The sequence below is a fragment of the Neophocaena asiaeorientalis genome, unplaced genomic scaffold (assembly GCF_003031525.2).
Source record: "Neophocaena asiaeorientalis asiaeorientalis breed wild unplaced genomic scaffold, Neophocaena_asiaeorientalis_V1.1 scaffold689, whole genome shotgun sequence".
Classification (NCBI taxonomy): domain Eukaryota; kingdom Metazoa; phylum Chordata; class Mammalia; order Artiodactyla; family Phocoenidae; genus Neophocaena; species Neophocaena asiaeorientalis.
This window is the reverse complement of record NW_020175666.1, coordinates 157,133-177,729: the sequence shown is the minus strand read 5'-3', so window position 1 is coordinate 177,729 and position 20,597 is coordinate 157,133. Positions and strand designations below refer to the sequence as shown.

The window sequence follows — 20,597 nt, the reverse complement described above, 5'->3', positions numbered from 1 at the left end:
GCCCTAGTCCAGGAAGATCCCACATGCCACAGAACAGGTAAGCCTGTGCACCACAACTACTGAGCCTGCGTGCCACAACTACTGAAGCCCACACACCTAGAGCCTGTTCTTTGCAACAAGAGAAGCCACTGCAATGAGAAGCTCGCACACTGCCATGAAGAGTAGCCCCGGCTCGACACAACTAGAGAAAGCCCGTGCACAGCAACAAAGACCCAACGCAGCCAAAAATAAATAAATATTTATAAATAAATAAATAAATTTATAAAAGAAAAAAAAAGAATAAGAAAGATTATAACAGTATTTGTCTTGGGTGTTCAGGGGAGTCCCCTCGAGGTGAGATAAGCGTGATTACAAGTCAATTATGCAAAGTAAATAAATGAAGGAATTGCGAGTGAATAGATGGATGGATATGCCCAAGGTTTAAGTTTTAAAAAGGTTTTAAATTTTGAAGAGTTTATGAGCATTCATAAACAAAGAGAGTGAACATAAACACAAAGCTTAAATGCTACACAATTTAGAAATCAGAAGATTGGTTATTGAGTTCTGCAGTGTGAGTTGATGACAACTGAGAAAGAGGTGGAGGGTAGAAGGGAGGGGTGCAGTGTAGAGGTTCTCTGAGGCCCAGACTAGCACTGGACCCTGACCAGCAGTAGGGCTGGTGGGATGGAGTTGACAGTCAGGCCATCCTCCAAAAGAAGGACCCTGAGGAGAAGGAAGGAGGATCTAGGATCCTCTCCAGGAGTTCAATCCCAAGGAGGACTGATCAGTTCTCAACATTCTAAAACGATGGCTCACAAGGTGCTAACAAACTGGTTCTGAATCATGCTGCATACTGTCCTTTACTTTAGGAACCAAAAAAGGTGTTTCGTGAGTGGTGGTGGGTGATGATAAGTAAGAAGCTTCTCCAAGTCTAAATATCATGCAATTTTTCTTTAAAACTGTACACATATTTAAGAAAATTTTAAAATTCTCTAGATTTAAAATTGCAATTTCTAGTAATACAACAGTAAATCATAGAGGAGTTCTACAGGGTCCAGATTCAAGTTAGCAGCAACTCAGGAAAAAAATGAAAAGGCAAGAGAAAGGAAATTATATTCTTAGACTTAGATACTTTCTATTTCACTAAAAGTCAGTAAGAAAAACTTCAACAGTTCTAAAAAAGCTAAGTACATGTGTAGATACAGAACAAAATATGTAACTATTAAATGTAATTGGGTCACATTTACATGTTGAATCATTTAGTATAGGGACTTAGGTATCAGGGCTGCTATTTTTTCTCATTTCCTACTTTCTTCATTCATTGAACAAATATTTATTGAGGGCATATTGTGTGCCAGGTACTATGACAGGATTAAAATGATACAGCTATGAAATATGGTGATATTATATACACATCATATACACCATATAATATGATACAATGATATAACAGGATTATAGTGATATAACTATGACAGAATTATAATGATGAACAAGACACAGCTCTCTGAACAATTTTATCTTTTAACCAGGGAAATGGTAAGTAAACAACAACTTCCACACAGTATGACACACACCATGATAGGTCTAAAGATAGGACATACCAACAGTACAGAGGAGAGGCACTTCTCCCAGTCTTTTGGAGTTATATAGAGGGAAGAAGCATATGCAAAGAGCTAGAGGGGAACGTTTAAGGAACTAGACATAGAGATATAGTTTGACTGGAGATTTAAAAATGTCAGCCATCAGTAATAGCATTTCTTGACATCTATTTGGATTTTAAAGTGGTTGCTTGACTAAATGCCACTAGACGATAGTATCTTTCTGGTCTTATACCCTAAAGTAAAAATGATGAGTTGGTGATGCCTCATATTTTCAGAGAATAGTTTCAGAGTCCAAGTTGGCAGTTTCATAGGAAAGATAGGAAAGGAAAAGTATAGCCAGAAATAGAAAAGCACACAGAGTGACTTCTTTTTGAGAGCTTAAATGCTCTGAAAGGTCATGAATAAATAAGGAATAATTATATTTTTCAGTGTATGTTAATGCATTTCATTAGATGTGTGTAGGACAAACTATATCACTGTCTGTTATTCAAATAATAGAAAGAAAGGAATGCCATTAACTGTTCACAATTTATCTCAGAAATCAAAGATATGTAAATTTACTTCCTATATTTTGTCAATATACCATCTTCCTAATTCTTACTCCTTCTGAAATAACAGCCAAATATCATTTAATAACGAGACAATAAATTAGGAATGATAAATTTAAAAACAATTGTAGAGCTTAGGATCCAGAAGGTTCCAACGCAGACCCATATTTGGCAATGATAACATAAATGTTAGTCAAAAGAACTTTTCTTAAATCAAAACCAAAAGTGAGACATGCAGTTGGGATAGGGGGAGAGCCGGGCTGTTTTGTTTTGCTTTTTCATTTTTAGGATTAAAAGAGAGAAATCCTGATGATGGAGTTTACGATGGTTGATGTTTTAGAAAGCACAGATTAGAAAGAATTTTTGTCTTTGAAAGTAATAACAAGACTTTTTTTCTCAAATTTAAACTGAATTTGTAGCTGTGTGAATGTATTCCGGTGTTAACTCTGCATTCAAATGTACTGTTGACTGGCCTTTGAGAAGGGGTGTTACAGTACAAAGAGCATGGACTGCTGAACCAAACTGACCTAGATAGGAAACCCTGTCATGTCACTTGTCAGCTATGGGCTGTTGCCCAAATCATTTAATCTCCTTGGGTCAGTTTTCTTACATGTAAAACTGGAATACTTATTTCTGACTCAGGATTGTTGTAAACTTAAATGAAATAAATAGCTAATGTGCCTCATTAGACCAGGCACATTAGATATTGCCAGACCCTTAATAAACTTCTGCCAATTGAATTAATATTAAGCAAACAGGTTAGTGATATTCAATGTTAAATGAGATTTTGGACTCCATAGATAACTTTTTCCCAGTTTTTAATTTTCTTTTGTTTGATTTTTAGGATTAACTAAATTCATTTTTATTTAAAGATTTGGGGGGGGGGGGGGCCAAAACCTGGGAATAAAAATTTTTAAAGAGAGAGAATTAGAAAATACAGTCAATGCTCTTTTTTTTGGCTTAAACAACAGAATTAATTTTCTCACAGTTCTGGCAGCTAGAAGTCCAACATCAAGGTGTTAGCAGGTTTGGTTTCTTCTGAGGCGTCTCTCCTTGGCTTGTAGATGGCCATGGTCTTCCCTCTGTGTCCTAATCTCTTCTTACAAGGACAGCAGTCATATTGGATTAGGGCCCATTCTGGTGACATTTTAATTTAATTACCTCTTTAAAGACCCTATCTCCAAATACAGTCCCATTCTGACGTACTGAAGGTTAGGACTTCGATACATGAACTTGGGAGGGATGAAATGGAGCCTATAACACCCCTCTACCCCGCCACCCCTGTTTTAACATTGGCCTTTCCCATTTTAAGATAATTTTACTTAGTTTTGGGGAGGGTAAAACACTTAGTTAACTATTATATTTTAATGATTAAAAACAATTCTGTAAAATGAGCACACAGTGAATACAGTCACTTTAATCTAGGGTCGCTGACTCTCTGGGCCTGGGGAGAGCATGCAGGTGGTCAGAGCGCAGTCAAAAGGGACTCGCTCGGACTGGGGGAAGGAGGCGGTCAGCTGGGAAAGAAGCTCCAGTCAGCCGGTGGCACGTCCAGCTGCAGTCGATAAAAACGCATCTCGGGGCCAGTTTTACTTATGGTGACCGACTGACGTTCCTGCTCCTGATAACCAGCGAGCTAACTAACCCTGGTACAGGACTTCAGCTTAGACAACGCTTTGACAGGCTGTGTCTCTCTTAATCCTCTCGTCCCCGGACGAGGCTGGTGGAGATTTGTCAGCAGTAAACTGTTTACTCTGCACACATTCCAAAGAGGAAAATGGGCCCCTGCGCGGGAAAGAGGCCCGCTCCCGGGACAGTTACTCAGCGACTACCTCACGGAAACCCCGGCTGCCAACTCGGCCGCTGCGCGCCTCCTCGGGACGCACGCGCTGTAGCGGAGTTCTTCCGGCGAAATAGCTGTCCATCCCCCAGGCAGCTGCGTCAATGCTGCGCGCAGCGAGAGGCGGAGCCTCGGCCCTGCGACAGTCGCCTGCGCGGGTCGTCATGCTGTCAACCAGGCGCCTGGGTCTGGTCTTGCTACCGCTGAGGCGTCTCCGGAGGTGGCCAGGGTTCGGGACCTGTCCATTCCTGCGCTGCCTTGGGCAAGAGCCCTTCGAGAGAGCCCGGTTATTGTGTTGCAAATTCTCGTCTAGAGACGCGCGAGATGAAGAAGGAGAGCGCGAGGCGGCACAGAGGAAAGCCCCAGACGCCGAGTCGCCTCCATCTCTCCCTCCGCTTGTCCGGGGACTTGGGACCAGATGTCTTTCGTCACTGGAAAGCCTCAGACTACCGACGCCACGAAAGGAGTCACCCCCTCGAGAGCGCGAGGGCTCGAGTGAAGACCAGGGCCAGTCGGGTCCCGCACACCAGGGATCCGGGGGTCCCTCACTGCCTGCCTTGGCCCAGTCTGCCACCAAGGATGACGAACTTCACGTCTCCTCTTCCTGGTCAACTACCCGAGAGGTGCCTTTTCGGGCTGGGGAGCTGATTTTAGCTGAGACTGGGAAGAGAGAAACACAATTTAAAAAATTATTTAGGTTGAGCAATGCCGGACACTTAAATAGTATCTGGGGGGCAGTCCCGTTCAGCGAGATCGTGGGGAAGTTCCCCGGCCAGATACTGAGGAGTTCCTCTGGTAAGCACTTCATGCTGAGGAGGCCAGCGTTGGAAGACTATGTATTACTGATGCAAAGAGGGCCTGCCATAACATGTCCTAAGGTAATGCGATGGGAGTTAGGTTCATTTGGTTCCACCAAGAGCAAAACGGATGCAGTACTACAGACCTGATTAATGTACTTAAAGCACATCTCAGCACGTTTCAAGTTTTTATTGTTCTCACTTTTTTTTTAACCAATGGCTATGACTTTTACATATTTTATGATTACTAATTTTAGGAAGAAATAGCCAGATTTTAATTTTAACTTGGGAGCCTCGATTCTCGGATCTGTAAAGTGATTTACTATATAGAGTGATGTGGACTCACTAGGCAATAAGAATGTGTATTTATTCCCCATAATTCTTAAGTTTGCGAGTTCAGCATTCAAGAGAACGTTGAACTCTTGGGGACAATTTTTTAGTACCACTGTGGCGATATTTTAAGCATCATATTTAATCAGGCATGTTGTTAGAGGTATATTTTGTCAACAATAGATATTAAACTATGCTTTTTAAAATATATATATATATATTTTTTTTGTTGTTGTTGTTGTTTTTCGGTACGAGGGCCTCTCACTGTTTTGGCCTCTCCCGTTGCGGAGCATGGGCTCCGGACGCACAGGTTCAGCTGCCATGGCTCACGGGCCTAGCCGCTCCGCGGCATGTGGGATCTTCCCGGACTGGGGCACGAACCCGTGTCTCCTGCATCGGCAGGCGGACTCTCAACCACTGCGCCACCAGGGAAGCCCTAAATATATTTTATTTTATTTTTGGCTGCATTTGGTCTTTGCTGCGCACGGGCTTTCTCTAGTTGCGGAGAGTGGGGGCTACTCTTCGTCATGGTGCGCGGGCTTCTCATTGCGGTGGCTTCTCTTGTTGCGGAACACGGGGTCTAGTAGTTGTGTCACGCGGGCTTAGTAGTTGTGGCGCATGGGCTTAGTTGCTCCGTGGCATGTGGGATCTTCCCGGACCAAGGCTCGAACCCGTGTCCCTTGCATTGGCAGGCGGATTCTTAACCACTGCGCCGCTAGGGAAGCCCTCACTATGCTTTTCCCATTAGAAAAAAAAAAATTTATATGAAAACAGCTAAAATTAGACACTAAACATAAAAGGAATATTATTTATAAGTAAATTACCTACCTAGTTTCTTGTTGCAATCCTACGCTAATCATCCATTGCTAGTGGTTTATTTTAATCATTAGTCACAGTCACTGTCCTTGAGCAGAATGTTCCTTTGTAACAACTCCTCCTCCTAGTCCTAGATGAGGAATCATTCATTATTTCTTTAGTAAATACTCGCCTACCTTATATATTGAGGGCACTATTTTAGGGAGGTGAAGCGGTGAACCACAGTCCTTGCTCTCAACATAGACCTTATGTCCTAGAGGAGGTGACAAGGAACAAACAAGTAAATGAAAGAATTCGATAATTTCAGGTAGTGCTAAGTGCCATGAAGACAAGTAGATTAACAATAACATTGTGTTGGGTAACCTGGGGGAGGAGAATACTTTATGTCAGGTGGTTAGGGAAGGTCTCTGAGGAGGTACATTTGATAAACTAATTAAGGAAGAGCCAGCCTTGCAAAGATCTAGGAGCAGAGTGCTTGCAAAGAGAAGAGTATTGCAGAGTTCCTGCTGCGGGCTGAGTGGGTTAGGTGAGGGAGAGAATGGTATGAGATGTGCTGTGGTTGGAGATATGAGTATTTTATTCCATGTGCATTGGGTGACTGTTGGAAGGTTCTAAGTAGGAATCCAGTCTATATATATGTATATTTTAAAATAAATTTATTTATTTTATTTATTTTTGGCTGCTTTGCATCTTCACTGCTGCGCACGGGCTTTCTCTGGTTACAACGAGTGGGGGCTACTCTTTGCACTGCAAGGGCTTCTCATTGCGGCGGCTTCTCTTGTGGAGCACAGGCTCTAGGCGCGCGGGCTTCCGTAGTTGTGGCTCGCGGGCTCTAGAGCGCAGGCTCAGTAGTTGTGGTGCACGGGCTTAGTTGCTCTGCAGCATGTGGGATCTTCCGGGACCAGGGCTCGAACCCACGTCCCCTGTATTGGCAGGAGGATTCTTAACCACTGCGCCACCAGGGAAGTCCCTCCACTGACTTTTGAAAGCTGGTCTCCTCCGTAGAATTATGTAGTTTTATCTTAATATTAAAAGTTGGTCTGAGGGAGCAATTTTGGATAAACTTCCTAATAGTTACGTGTAAAGTGTGAACATTTCACAGGGGTCAATATCAAGCACTTTTAGGTTTGGAGTAGAAGTATAAATGGCAACACTCCCTAAATTTTTATTTTTATTTTATTTTTATTTATTTATTTATGTAGGCCACACCCTGTGGCTTGCGGGATTTTAGTTCCCCAACCAGGGTTTGAACCTGGGACCATAGCAGTGGAAGTGCCAAGTCCTAACCACTGGACCGCCAGGGAATTCCCAACACTCCCTAAATTTTTAAATTAATCTTTTCTGCTGATGTGCGTGTTTGGAATACTTATATAAGAACCATTGGAGAGGAGGAATTGTTGCCACTTAAGACTAACGTGCAGCCCCGTTATTAAAACCTTCTGCTGAGGATTAGGTTTATATTGTTGAATTAGTTAGGAAAGAGATTAAAATTCCTGCCAAGGAAAAAAAGGAAAAAGTCTGAAAAGATTGTTTGAAAGCCTAAAGTTCTAAAATGTACAGAAAACTCAATAGTAGAGTGATGTTTCATAACTTCAGAGGAGTCTCCCAGGAGCTTCAAATCCCTTTTGGAAAGAGGCAAGGAAATGAATAAATGCTATTCCCACCCCAGTTTTGGACTGAAATCGCTAGGATGTGTAAAATGGGCTCCAACCTCATTCCATGGAGACCAGGTAACCTGAATGGCAGGAAGCAAAAGTTAAAGTGTGCTAACTTTTTTTTTTTTAATTTTATAATTCTAGTCTTATATGAAATAGCCAAGGAAATAGAACGGCCTTCTCCAGGGCATTTCACTGAAATGGCTACTGGAGCTGCCTCCCACTCCTGTGTGAAGTTATCTGTGCCCCCTCCCACCTCTACTCCCACGTGCCTGGCAGATGGGAGAGGATATGTATGTCTGAAAGACTTTGAATTTGTTAATGAAACTTTTTGACTAATACACCTTAAGAATTATGTGTCTAAGTATCATTTGGTTCAAGCCTTAGTCCATCATTTCAGAAAATACATTTTGAGGGCTTCCCTTCCCTGGTGGCGCGGTGGTTGGGAGTCTGCCTGCCGATGCAGGGGACGCGGGTTCGTGCCCCGGTCCGGGAGGATCCCACATGCCGCGGAGCGGCTGGGCCCGTGAGCCATGGACGCTGGGCCTGCGCGTCCGGAGCCTGTGCTCCGCAACGGGAGAGGCCACAACAGTAAGAGGCCCGCGTACCGCAAAAGAAAAAAAAAAAGAAAATACATTTTGGCTTTTAATTAGATAACTGTACCTGTTAAATAGTTTCTTATGCATCCAAACCTATATTTAATACACAGCTTTGTTGTGACTCAACAGAGGATCCTAGAAAACCTCCTGTTTCTTTTAGAATTTTCACAGCAGCTTTTGCCAGAGAAGGAAAAGATAGTAAAACCTTACCAGATGTGCTGCTTATTAGCAACTTCGAAAGGTTTGTTATTGGGGGGCTGTTGAAATAAATGCTAACATTTAAAATTTTCTCTCTCTATAGCATTTGTAATATATAGTGAAATGATCAACAGTGTGGTTAGGAGATGTTTGGGAGTTCAACATCAGGTCTACCCCTGACTTGCCCACTTGATTCCTGGCTGTGTGACTTTGGGCAAATTACTTTTTTGATTTCTCATCCTTATAATGGGGATGGTGATACTTTTCTCATATTAGTATTCTGATTAAACAAGATAATGTTTGAAAGCAGTTTGCATAGTTAACAGAAGGCTGGCACCTGGTGAAGTTTCACTAAACAGCTATTACTACTATCATCCATGATATTCCTGTTAACAAAACAATTCTTTAGTTATAAAGTTTGGCAAATGAGTCCTCCTGTCTATTCCTGGTATCCTAATTCTAAATGAGCATTCATCATTTCATGCAGAGATTATGTAATAACTTCCTAACTGGTCTTTATACCTCTAATTTTTTTCTATTCTAGTACATCCTGTATTCGTCTCACAGATTAATCTTTATAAAATGCCATTAATATTACCTCAGTGACATGCCCCAGTTACTTACCAGCTTAAGTTCAGATGCGTTAGCATGGATTCAGCTCTCTCCTTACCGCTCCTCCTGAGATGGGCAAACTGTGTTTATTACTCTACCTCTTTTTTGTTTAAAACTGTTTCTGCTTTGTGACTGTTTCTTTAAATTCTCTATGTCTCTAAGGTAGGGCAGTCTGCTGATTTCTCCTTTCTCTGAGCTCCTATTCTTACTTATTTTCTGTAATTTCAATATTATACTGAAGTGCTTCTGTATTTGCTACCTGATTCTTGAATCTCTCATTTCATCAAGTAAAACATAAACTTTTGGTAGGCAGGGCCAGAGTTTAATCCTTTTTTTTTTTTTCACTTCTTTTCTCCAAGTCCAACATAGTGTTTGTAAGCCTAGGTGCTTAGTACATATTTATTGGTCACAGAGTCACCCATGCTGTGTTTCAATCATAGGATATGAATATGATACTGTTGATGATGAATATCCACCCAGGTGATACTGTTTTGGAAGCTGGCTCGGGCTCTGGTGGAATGAGCTTGTTTTTATCCAAAGCAGGTAAGAGATTGGGATAAATGAGTTGAATTTAGATGACAAAGAAAACATTCAATCTGTCCATAATAACGGGAAGTTAAATAGATACAGATGTTTCAGAAAATATTCACATAACTTTGTGATAGAGAGCATTCTCCTTGAAATCAAATGTAAGCAACTGTTTTTCTTTCCATTTTGTGCATTTATTCAAGTCATTCTCTGTCTAACCCTCTCTCTGTTTGCTTTCTGTTTCTCCCTCCACGCTTTTTTTAACTAAATTTTTTTTTAGAACATAACATAGCTACAGAAAAGTACACAGATCATAAGTGTATACCTCAATGAATTTTTATATCGTGACCACACTCACGTAGTTATTACCCAGATCAAGACAGGGAACGTTATTGTACCAGTGAAACCTCCTCAGATCCCTTCTCAGTCCTTATCCTACCCAAAGGTAGAAGGTAGCCACCACTCTGACTTTTATCACCATTGATTAGTTTTGCCTGTTTTGAATCTTACGTAAAAGGAATCCTGTAGTATTGTACTCTTTTGAATCTGGTTGCTTTCATTCAACGTTCTGTTTGTGAGATTCAGCCATTGCATGCAGCGATGGTTATTTCATGTTAGTTGCCATTTTTGTAAGTAAAGCACAGTTTATCCATTCTGCTGTTGATGGGCATTTGAGTTGAACGTTGTGAATAGTGCTTCTCTGAACATTCTTGTACTTGCACACATGTACTTGTGTTTGTTGATAATAGTGCCAAGTGAATACTCAGTATGAGAGAATATAGAAGGAGGAGGGCTGTCAGCTGCTGGAGAAGAGTCATATACTATCAGGGGCAAAGAATTATTTTTGCTGTTCATGAATAAATTAATACGTAATATAGAACTATTAAGCTCAAGCTAGATCACGAAGGATTTTCCTTTCTTTAAGAAAGTCTCTAAATATTGTCAGTCGGTAAAAGTACTGCTTGAAGGTAGCCCCTAATCAAAACTCGAGGTATATAGTAAACATAAATATCTGTTCATGTTCCCGCCACTTGATTTCTGGTTACTGTTCTTGTAGTTGATTATTGCTCCCTTTGACCACTTAATTCCTCTGATTGTCAGGATGGCTTTGGGGTGGTGGCTGCCTCTGCAGTGTTCCCTTTCTCACCTAGTAATAGACAGCATTCTCTTTTGGTAGATTTTTTTAATCATTCATGTTGCTTTTATAAATGCGTTCTTTTTTAGCTAGTGAACATTGTTAGAGCAGTTGTAGGTGTATGTGGGTAGATTTTATAAAGATTACAGATAGACATATACTGAATTAAACTTAAACCTTTTGTTTTTTGACCTAATGTCATCACATACAAACATAATCCAGCTTATACTGGGTCAGGAAATTCCTTTTGGGCTCCTCACATCTTGTGTTGGACTCTTTTCTGTGCATAGTTAAAGGCAGCCATTTCTTCACAATCTGTGACAGATTCCTAAATGCATTTGACAAAGTGAATTTATAAAAAATTTGTGAAACAAGAGGAATGTTTGTATTTCTAATATCTATAGTGTTGGAGGAGTGTCATGGCATAAATAATCCCAAACTATGAGTGATCAAGAAATTACTGCTCTTTACTTTCAGGATGGATTTATTTTCACCATAATTTTCTAAGTGTTTAGCTTATGCTACTATTAACATTAATTTTTATCCCTTGAGAACATGATGACTTACAGCTGGATTTACATTTTAAAGAGACATGCTGCAATTTAAACTCTTCATTTTAACTATAGACTGATTGATCTGGGACAGCCTCCAAATGGTATCAAATCACCTCATATAGAGGTGGGTAGAAAATTAATTGCCGTAAGTTAAAATGTAGTAGTTTTCTGTGAAACTGCAGTATTACTATGATAAACAGTTTGAAAGTTTTTCAGACACACACAAAAATACAAGTATTGGGGCTTCCCTGATGGCGCAGTGGCTGAGAATCCGCCTGCCAATGCAGGGGACATGGGTTCGAGTCCTGGTCTGGGAAGATCCCACATGCCACGGAGCAACTAAGTCTGTGCGCCACAACTACTGAGCCTGTGCTCTAGAGCCTGCGAGCCACAACTACTGAGCCCACATGCCACAACTACTGAAGCCCGTGCACCTAGAGCCCATGCTCTGGAACAAGAGAAGCCCAAGCACCACGACGAAGACCCAACACAGCCAAAAATAAATAAATTAAAAAAAACAAACAAGTATCTTTTAAGTATCTGAAAGGCCTAACTTCATCCATATGACATCCAAAAGACATGCAAATTAAAACGACAATGATAAACTATATGCAATTTTTAGATTGACACAGGTAAAAAGTTTGATAACTCTTTGTTGGAGAGAATATGGAGAAATAGGCACTCTAATACATTGTTGGTCGAGTGTAAATTCGTATCATTGTTTTTTTGGAGGACAATTTGGTAATAATTTTCAAAATAAAAATATTCACATATCCCTTGAGTCAGCAATTCCATTTTTAGGACTTTATCCTATAGATATACTGGCTCATGTGTACAAAGACTTAGGCAAAATAATTTTTATTGCAATATTGTTTGTTATAGCATAAGACTAGAAACAAGCTAAATGTTCATCAGTAGGTGACTGGTTAAATAAACTGTGGCATAGTCATACAATGGAACATAATAGCTGTTTTAAAAAATGCAGTAGATCATTAATCACTGAAATGGCATTGGTAAATAAGAAGGAAGGTACAGGACAGTATATATGATAGGTAACAACGTGTGTTAAAAACAGAGAAGGATACTTGTACACTTGTACTATAGGCAGCGACTTTCTCGGGAAGGGTAAATAACTATGGTGGAATGATTGTCTCTGATGAGGGAGATTGATTGGGTATTTGGGATAGGGTAGAGACTTTTGTAACCTTGAACTATTTGAATTATTTTTTCACATCCATGTAATATCTTTGCAAAATAAAATTTTGACATTCTTTATGTACTGATTAATACTGTGTAATGTCGTGATTTTTTTTTAAATTAAGTTGGATCACAAGGACGAGTCATAAGTTTTGAAATTAGAAAAGACCACCATGAACTGGCTAAGAAGAATTACAAACACTGGCGTGATTCATGGAAAATGAGTCATGTAGAAGAGTGGCCAGACAACGTGGATTTTATTCATAAGGATATTTTAGGAGCAACTGAAGACATAAAGTCTTTAACATTTGATGCGGTAAGTTTTCTAAAGTAGTCCTATGATATTACCTAATACTGAGTACAAAGAAAACAAGGACCATGCTTCTTTTATATGGAAAAGGATCTTCCTTCATTATTTGCCCCATTTCTATCTCTAAGAGTGGGAGGAATATTTTCCTTTAATATCATGGTGGGATTCAGAGCAGAGAGATATACTGAATTAGGTGCCAAAGTTGTTAATAGATGTGGGGTAATGATGAAATACTAGGAGGAGGAGTTGAGCATCATGAACTTCAGCGTTTCTAGGATAAAGGAATAATAATTCGGAAACAGCATTGGGAGCATACTGAGCCCCGCACCTGACCTCATATTGTGAGATTTGGGGGAATAAATAGCCTTCGGTTTTGAGGGAAGAGGCAAGAGGCATCTTTAGACAGTTAAAGTCAGGATGTAGAGGAGTGTCAATTAAAGATGTTGAGGATAGAGGCATATTTATTGTGAACAAAGCTCCAGAAAGTGGAGTGGAGGGATTTGTGAGGAGAGGGAGGAGTGGGAGGTTGAATTAGGGGAGGAGAAGCAGAGTAGTTTGAAGATAAAAGGATAGACAACGAGAGAATGCCATTTTAAGCTGTGAACAGTGACGGTGGAGATATGGGCCATAGTGCTATTAGATGACCTCAGAGTTTCACAGTTCTAGTTTAAGTTGCCTTACCCTTGATGATGCCATTATCAGTTCATGGCTTGACACTATGGACTGAGGTCTGGGTAAGAAGTCTTCTTCGCTTTTCTTTCTTTTTTTTTTTTAAATAAATTTATTTATTTTATTTATTTATTTTTGGCTGTGTTGGGTCTTTGTTGCTGCGCACGGGCTTTCTCTAGTTGCAGCGAGCAGGGGCTACTCTTCATTGCGTTGCACGTGCTTCTCATTGTGGTGGCTTCTCTTGTTGCGGAGCATGGGCTCTGGGTGCGTGGGCTTCAGTAGTTGTAGCACACGAGCTCAGTAGTTGTGGCTCATGGGCTCTAGAGCGCAGGCTCAGTAGTTGTGGCGCATGGGCTTAGTTGCTCCGCAGCATGTGGGATCTTCTGGACTAGCGCTCGAACCCACGTCCCCTACATTGGCAGGTGGATTCTTAACCACTGTGCCACCAGGGAAGTCCCTTCTTCACTTTTCTTAATTGGCGATTGGAAGCTTATTTTAGGAACTTTATAAGGGAAACTAGGTGAGAAATGAAGTAAAGTTCAAAGAGGTGATTTTTATCAGGACTGGTTCCTATCTCTGATATAACTAAAGCCAATAGCTACAGTGGCACAGCTTCCTGGACACAAGGACCACAGTTTGTGTTTTTTTTTTCCTCATCCTTGTTTGGCTTGCACATTATATAGCTCAATAAGGGCAGAAAGAGGACTTGTTCTATGTAGGCCATCCATAGGAACGTCACAGATACGTGGGAGTTTAATTGGTCATCAGAATTCTGCTCGATGAGCATGAAACACAACAAAGGATTTTAACAGTATTGTTACAGCCTTGTGGAAACCTGCTGAAACATCCATCCCTGTTCCAAAGGAAAGAATACTCCTTACTAGATTTTTTCAATTGAATCTCTCTTGAATAATAGTGTCAGATGAATACTCAGAGCATATAGAAGGAGGAGAACTGTCAGCTTCTGGGGAAGAGTCATATACTATTGGGGCAAAGAATTAGAGTTGGTGTTCATAAATAAATTACTCATAGAATTATTAAATTAAAGCTAGATCATGAAGAATTTTCCTTTCTTTAAGAAAGTCTCTAAAAATTGTCAGTTGGTGAAAGTCCTGCTTGAAGGTAGCACTTGACCAAAACTCAAGAGGTGTATAGTAAACATAAATATCTTTGGGGGAGAGGATGTTTATTTATTTATTTTATTGAAGTATAGTCGATTTACAATGTTGTGTTATTTTCTGGTGTACAGCAAAGTGATTCAGTTGTACACATATACACATATTCTTTTTCATATTCCTTTCCATTGTGGTTTATTACAGGATATTGAATATAGTTCATACAGTAGGACCTTATTCATCTATTGATATTTTATATATAGTAGTTTGTATCTGTTAATCCCAAATTCTTACTTCATCCCTCCCCCACCCCTTCCCCCTTTGGTAACCAGAAATTTGTTTTCTATGTCTATGAGTCTGTTTCTGTTTCATAAATAAGTTCATTTGTGCTGTATTTTAGATTCCACATATAAGTGATATCATACGGTATTTATCTTTCTCTTTCTGACTTACTTCACTTAGTATGATAATCTCTAGGTCCATCCACATTGCTGCAAATGGCATTACTTCATTCTTTTTTATGGCTGAGTAGTATTCCATTGTGTATATGTACCACATCTTCTTTATCCATTCATCTATCAGTGGACATTTAGGTTGCTTCCATATCTCGGCTGTTGTAAATAGTGCTGCTGTGAATATGGGGGTGCATGTATCTTTTTGAATGGCAACTCTACTTTTAGTTTTTTAAGGAACCTCCATACTAGTAAACATAAATTTCTATGCATGTTCCCACCACTTGATTTCTGGTTATTGTTATCCTAGCTGATTATTGCTTCCTTGACTACTTAATTCCTCTCCTAGCTGCCATCTCACCTCCTGGGCCTTCACACTTCCAATCCATTCTCCTCATCTTTAGACTAATCTAGTTCTCATACTGTCACTCTCCTGCTGAGAAACCAATTAGGAACTTTTTATTCAAAGATTTATGGTGTCCTTCAGAATCTGATCTCAACCTTCCTTTCTTTAGCTTTTTTATATAACCTGCCTATACTCCTGCCATCTCAAATGAGGGTAGATGAATAAAAAAAGGTGTTGAACCACAAAGACAAAGAGAACAGAACAAGAAAAAAATAGCTAATAAAAGATTTTAAACAAATTTTAATACATTTTGTAAACAACCTAACCATCAAAAGAGGAATGGACATGGTGGAATACTAACAATGGTATTATTTAACATAGTGAAATAAATGTACTGTATCTACATCAATAAATCTCCCTGAGAAAACCATAATTCAAAAAGACACATATGTCCCAATGTTCAATGCAGCACTATTTACAATAGCCAGGACATGGAAACAACCTAAATGTCCATTGACAGATGAATGGATAAAGACTATGTGGTACATATAGACAATGGAATATTACTCATCCATAAAAAGGAACGAAATTGGGTCACTTGTAGAGATGTGGATGGACCTAGAGTTTGTCACACAGAGTGAAGTAAGTCAGAAAGAGAAAAACAAATATCGTATATTAATGCATATATGTGGAATCTAGAAAAATAGTACAGATGAACCTATTTCCAGGGCAGGAATAGAAATGCAGATGTAGAGAACAGACGTGTGGACATGGAGGGAAAGGGGAGGGTGGGATGAATTGGGAGATTAGATTTGACATAGATACACTACCATGTGTAAGATAGCTAGTTAGAACCTGCGGTATAGCACAGGGAGCTCAGCTCGGTGTTCTGTGATGACCTAGATGGGTGGGATGGGTGGGAGATGGGAGGGAGGTCCAAGAGGGAGGGGATATATGTATACATATAGCTGATTCACTTCATTGTACAGCAGAAACTAACACAACATTGTAAAGCAATTATACTCCAATAAAAAAAAACTCATAGAACTTAGTGAAAAATGAATTATTCAAGAATAAGTATGGAATGGCTACATATATGTAAAATTTTAAAAACAGTACCATGTATTGTTTGTAGCTATATACATATGTTGTAGAAGCATAAAATTATTTGGCAACATTGCCAACTTCAGGACAATGATTATCTCTGAGGAGAGAAAAGGAGGGAGTGAATAGAGGGAAGTAAGTTTTGGAGTTTATTCATCCTGGTTCACTTAGGCTCCATAATAGCCAATATGACCTTGGGTAAATTACTTAATCTTTCTGTGCCTCAGTCACCTCATGTATTAAACAGGAATAGTAATCAATAATAATACCTATTTCATAGTGTTGTTGAGGATTAAATGAGGTGTTTCTGTAAAGTGCATAGAACAGTACCTGATATATAGTAAGCATTAAATTAGTATTAGCTATGATTTTCATCATTATTAGTTTTCTCCTTTTCCCTTTTCTCTACCTGTTTATTTTATTTTTTAAAATAAATTTATTTATTTAATTTATTTATTTGGCTGCATTGGATCATTGCTGAGTGCAGGCTCTCTCTAGTTGCGGCGAGCGGGGGTGACTCTTCTTTGCAGTGTGCGGGCTTCTCACTGCAGTGGCTTTGCTTGTTGTGGAGTACCGGCTCTAGGCGTGTGGGCTTCAGTAGTTGTGGCACATGGGCTTAGTAGTTGTGGCTTGTGGGCTCTAGAGTGCAGGCTCAGTAGTTGTGGCGCATGGGCATAGTTGCTCCACGGCATGTGGGATCTTCCCGGACCGGGGCTCGAACCCATGTCCCCTGCATTGGCAGGCGGATTCTTAACCACTGCACCACCAGGGAAGTCCCTACCTGTTTAAATTCTACTCTTCCTTCAAAGCTTAGTTAAAAGGTTGTCTCCTCCATGGAATATACCTTAATCATCTAAGTGGAGGATTATCATCTTTCTCTGAATTACTGAACCACTTTCTTGATTCAACAAATATGTATTAGAGACCTGCTGTGTGCCGTGTACTATGCTAAGACAAAAATGAATTATACATTTAAAGGAGGTTTCGATATAGAAGAAAAGGTAGACATATAAACATTTATTAGAAAGACTCAGAAGCATGAAACATTTTGGCTGTAGAATTGGGTCTAATGAGGAGATGAAGATGCAAATACAGTCCTGAGGGACTAGATAGTGAAGAACACTTGTGTGTATATCAAGCTAGGACATGTGGACATTAATGGAAAACTATTGATGAGTTCTTAAGTAGGGGAGTAGAATGTCCAGATTCCTGTTTCAGAATAATTCTGGTGAAAGAATGGAATTTACGTAGTCTATGTAGAAAGCTATTGTAATGTTTCAACAAGGTATGATGAGGTCCTGACCTAAAGCATTAGCAGTGGGATGAATTTGAGAAATACTAAGAGGTAGATTTGTAGGACTGGATAATTTTAATCCAAATAAAAGCATCAAAACCCCACAGATTCTCAAAAAAGAATTCAAGGTAAAGAAATAGTGACTGTAATTTCCTGATTTGAGTGGCTAATGAATGGTAATGTTGTTAGCTGAGCCATGGAGCTTTGGAATGGCAGCCTTCTTGGTAGTCTTATTTTGGTCCTTGTTGATAATATACTAAAACTACAGTCACAGAGACCAATATGTCCACACCGTTGGCCATTTGATTAGTCATTGAGATCTTTACTTGGATATCTAATAGGCATCTTTTTTTTAAGTATTTATTTATTTATTCATTCATTCATTCATTTATGGCTGCATTGGGTCCCTTTTGCTGCACGTGGACTTTTCCCAGCTGTGGCGAGTGGGGGCCACTCCTTGCTGTGGTGCGTGGGCCTCCCATCACGGTGGCTTCTCCCATTACGGAGCACAGGCTCCAGGCGTGTGGGCCTCAGCAGCTGTGGAGAGCAGGCTTAGTTGCTCCCAGCAGCTGTGGTACACGGGTTTCAGTAGTTGTGGCTCACGGGCTTAGTTGCTCTGCGGCATGTGGGATCCTCCCGGACCAGGGATTGAACCTGTGTCCCCTGCACTGGCAGGCGGATTCTCAACCACTGTGCCACCAGGGAAGCCCTAATAGGCATCTTAAACTTGTGTCCAAATCTTGAATTCTCGAATATTTCTCCCCAAGCTTATTCTTCCCATTGTCTTAAATTATTTTCCTCAATAGTAAATGACATCTCCATTCTTTCAGTAGCTTAGGATGAAAACACTGGATTCATTCTCACTTCTTTCTCTCACATCTGACAGCCAATTCTAATTCTAATTGGCTCTGTGTTCTCATCACATCCAATGCTATTTGCTATTGCAAGTCACCATCATCTTTCCTTGCCCAAGTCAGAATGTACTTAATGCCACTGAATTGTACACTTGAAATGGCAACTTTTATGTTATGTTTATCACATTCAAAAAAGTTTAAAAAGTCAGACCATGTCTCAAACTCTCCAGTGACTTTTCGCTTCCTGAGTAAAGCTAAAGTCTGTAAGATTCTGCATAATCTGTCCCTCCCCATCCCCACCACATCCCCACCATCTGAGAACTCTTCTCTTACCACTTTCCCCCTTTTGTCTCCACTGCAGCGACTGTGGCCTTCTCAGACTCACCAAGTATCCTACAGCCTCAGAGCATTTGTATTTGCTGTTCTCTGAATCTGGAGCACACTTCCCCCCTCAATTTCCACAGGGTAACCTTAATCATTTTCTTTAGGTATCATCACTGACCAGCCTATGTATAAAATAGTACTTCCTTCCCCTGCCCTGTCATTCTATCCTTCATGTCCTCCTTTATAATCCTGTAGTTCTTCATGTCACTCATTACCCTCTGAATTACATATTTATTAGATTTTTGTTTACTGCCTATTCCTTAATTAGAATATAAGTTCCTATGAAACAAAATAGAATATAAGCTCCCATTATACTTTTACCACTTAGCAAAATACTTGGCACATGGTAGATGCTCAGTAAATATTTGGTGAATAAATTAATAATGAATGATGACCCATTATTACTGTTTTTTTTAAACACATAAACAGAGTAATTTCTAATTTAGTAAATATAATGATGTGCCAACTACATTAGATTTCTAGAGCTATCTATCAGTAAGTCACTTTATTTGCTATTTGACTGTATTTTTGTTTTCAGTGAATTTTTTTGTAATTTCATTTACTCTGCATTCATTCAACATCTTTTGAGTACAGCCCTGTATTCTGCAACTGAATGAAGAGTAAAGAAACAAGGGACATGATTCTTGAATTTTAGAATCTCTAAAATTAATATTCAACATTTTTGAACATAAAAATACATATTTGAGATAATGTGAATTTCTATTGCCAAAAGCTGAACTAAAGCATTGAAACTTTACATATACAGTTGACCTTTGTTTTTTTTTTTTGCGGTACGTGGGCCTCTCACTGTTGTGGTCTCTCCTGTTGCGGAGCACAGGCTCCGGACGCGCAGGCTCAGCGGCATGTGGGATCTTCCTGGACCAGGACACGAACCCGTGTCCCCTGCATCGGCAGGCGGACTCTCAACCACTGCGCCACCAGGGAAGCCCACAGTTGACCTTTGAACAACATGGGGTTTAGGGGCACCACTCCTATGTGCAGTCAAAAATCTGAGTATAACTTATAGTCGGCCCTCCCTATCCATGGTTCCAACATATCCAGGGTTCCACATCTTCAGATTCAACCAACCACAGATTGTGTAGTACTGTAGTGTTTACTATTGAAAAAAATCCTTGCATTAAGTGGACCCGCGCAGTTCAAACCCATGTTGTTCAAGGGGCAACTGTGTGTGTGTGTGTGTGTGTGTGTGTCTGTGTGTCTGTGTGTATCTAGGTATGTGTATAAAATATAGCTAAAGATTCCTGTATTATCAATATTGCCAAGTACAAGACATGCCATTACAATTTTTATGTAGTCAAGTACTATGACAAATTGTATAAGTATGCCTTTTTGAGAGGGGTAAAATGACAGTCATTAGTATTACATTCTAAAAAATGAAGTACTTTAACTGGGTAATTGCTTTCCCAAAGTGTATCATTTCACCTCAATAAGAAAAGAATACACATGCTTTATTTAAACAAAACTCAGTCTGATTCTCTTTCCCCCACTACAGGTAGCTTTGGATATGTTGAATCCTCAAGTTGCTTTGCCTGTTTTATACCCAAATCTTAAACAGGGTGGTGTATGTGCTGTATATCTAGCAAAGTGAGTAATGTGACTCTTTGGTAATGTTATTTTTTTTTTTTTTTTTTTTTTTTTTTTTCAAAGAGGAGAAAT

At 39.8% G+C, this 20,597-nt stretch overlaps 1 protein-coding gene and 1 non-coding gene across 3 annotated transcripts in view; one reads left to right on the top strand and one right to left on the bottom strand.

The window, feature by feature from the left end:
- Positions 1-4,075: 4,075 nt before the first annotated feature.
- Positions 4,076-20,597, top strand: part of TRMT61B (tRNA methyltransferase 61B) — an 18,916-nt gene continuing 2,394 nt past the window's right edge. For both annotated transcript variants that reach the window (XM_024731537.1, XM_024731536.1), the window contains exons 1-4: positions 4,076-4,849; positions 9,419-9,521; positions 12,518-12,708; positions 20,434-20,525. In XM_024731537.1, the coding sequence (XP_024587305.1) occupies positions 4,076-4,849; positions 9,419-9,521; positions 12,518-12,708; positions 20,434-20,525 (1,160 nt within the window). The remainder of the gene's footprint in view (positions 4,850-9,418; positions 9,522-12,517; positions 12,709-20,433; positions 20,526-20,597) is intronic.
- On the bottom strand, positions 7,146-7,218 carry TRNAG-UCC (transfer RNA glycine (anticodon UCC)). Its single transcript has one exon. It is a non-coding gene; the product is annotated as a tRNA-Gly (tRNA).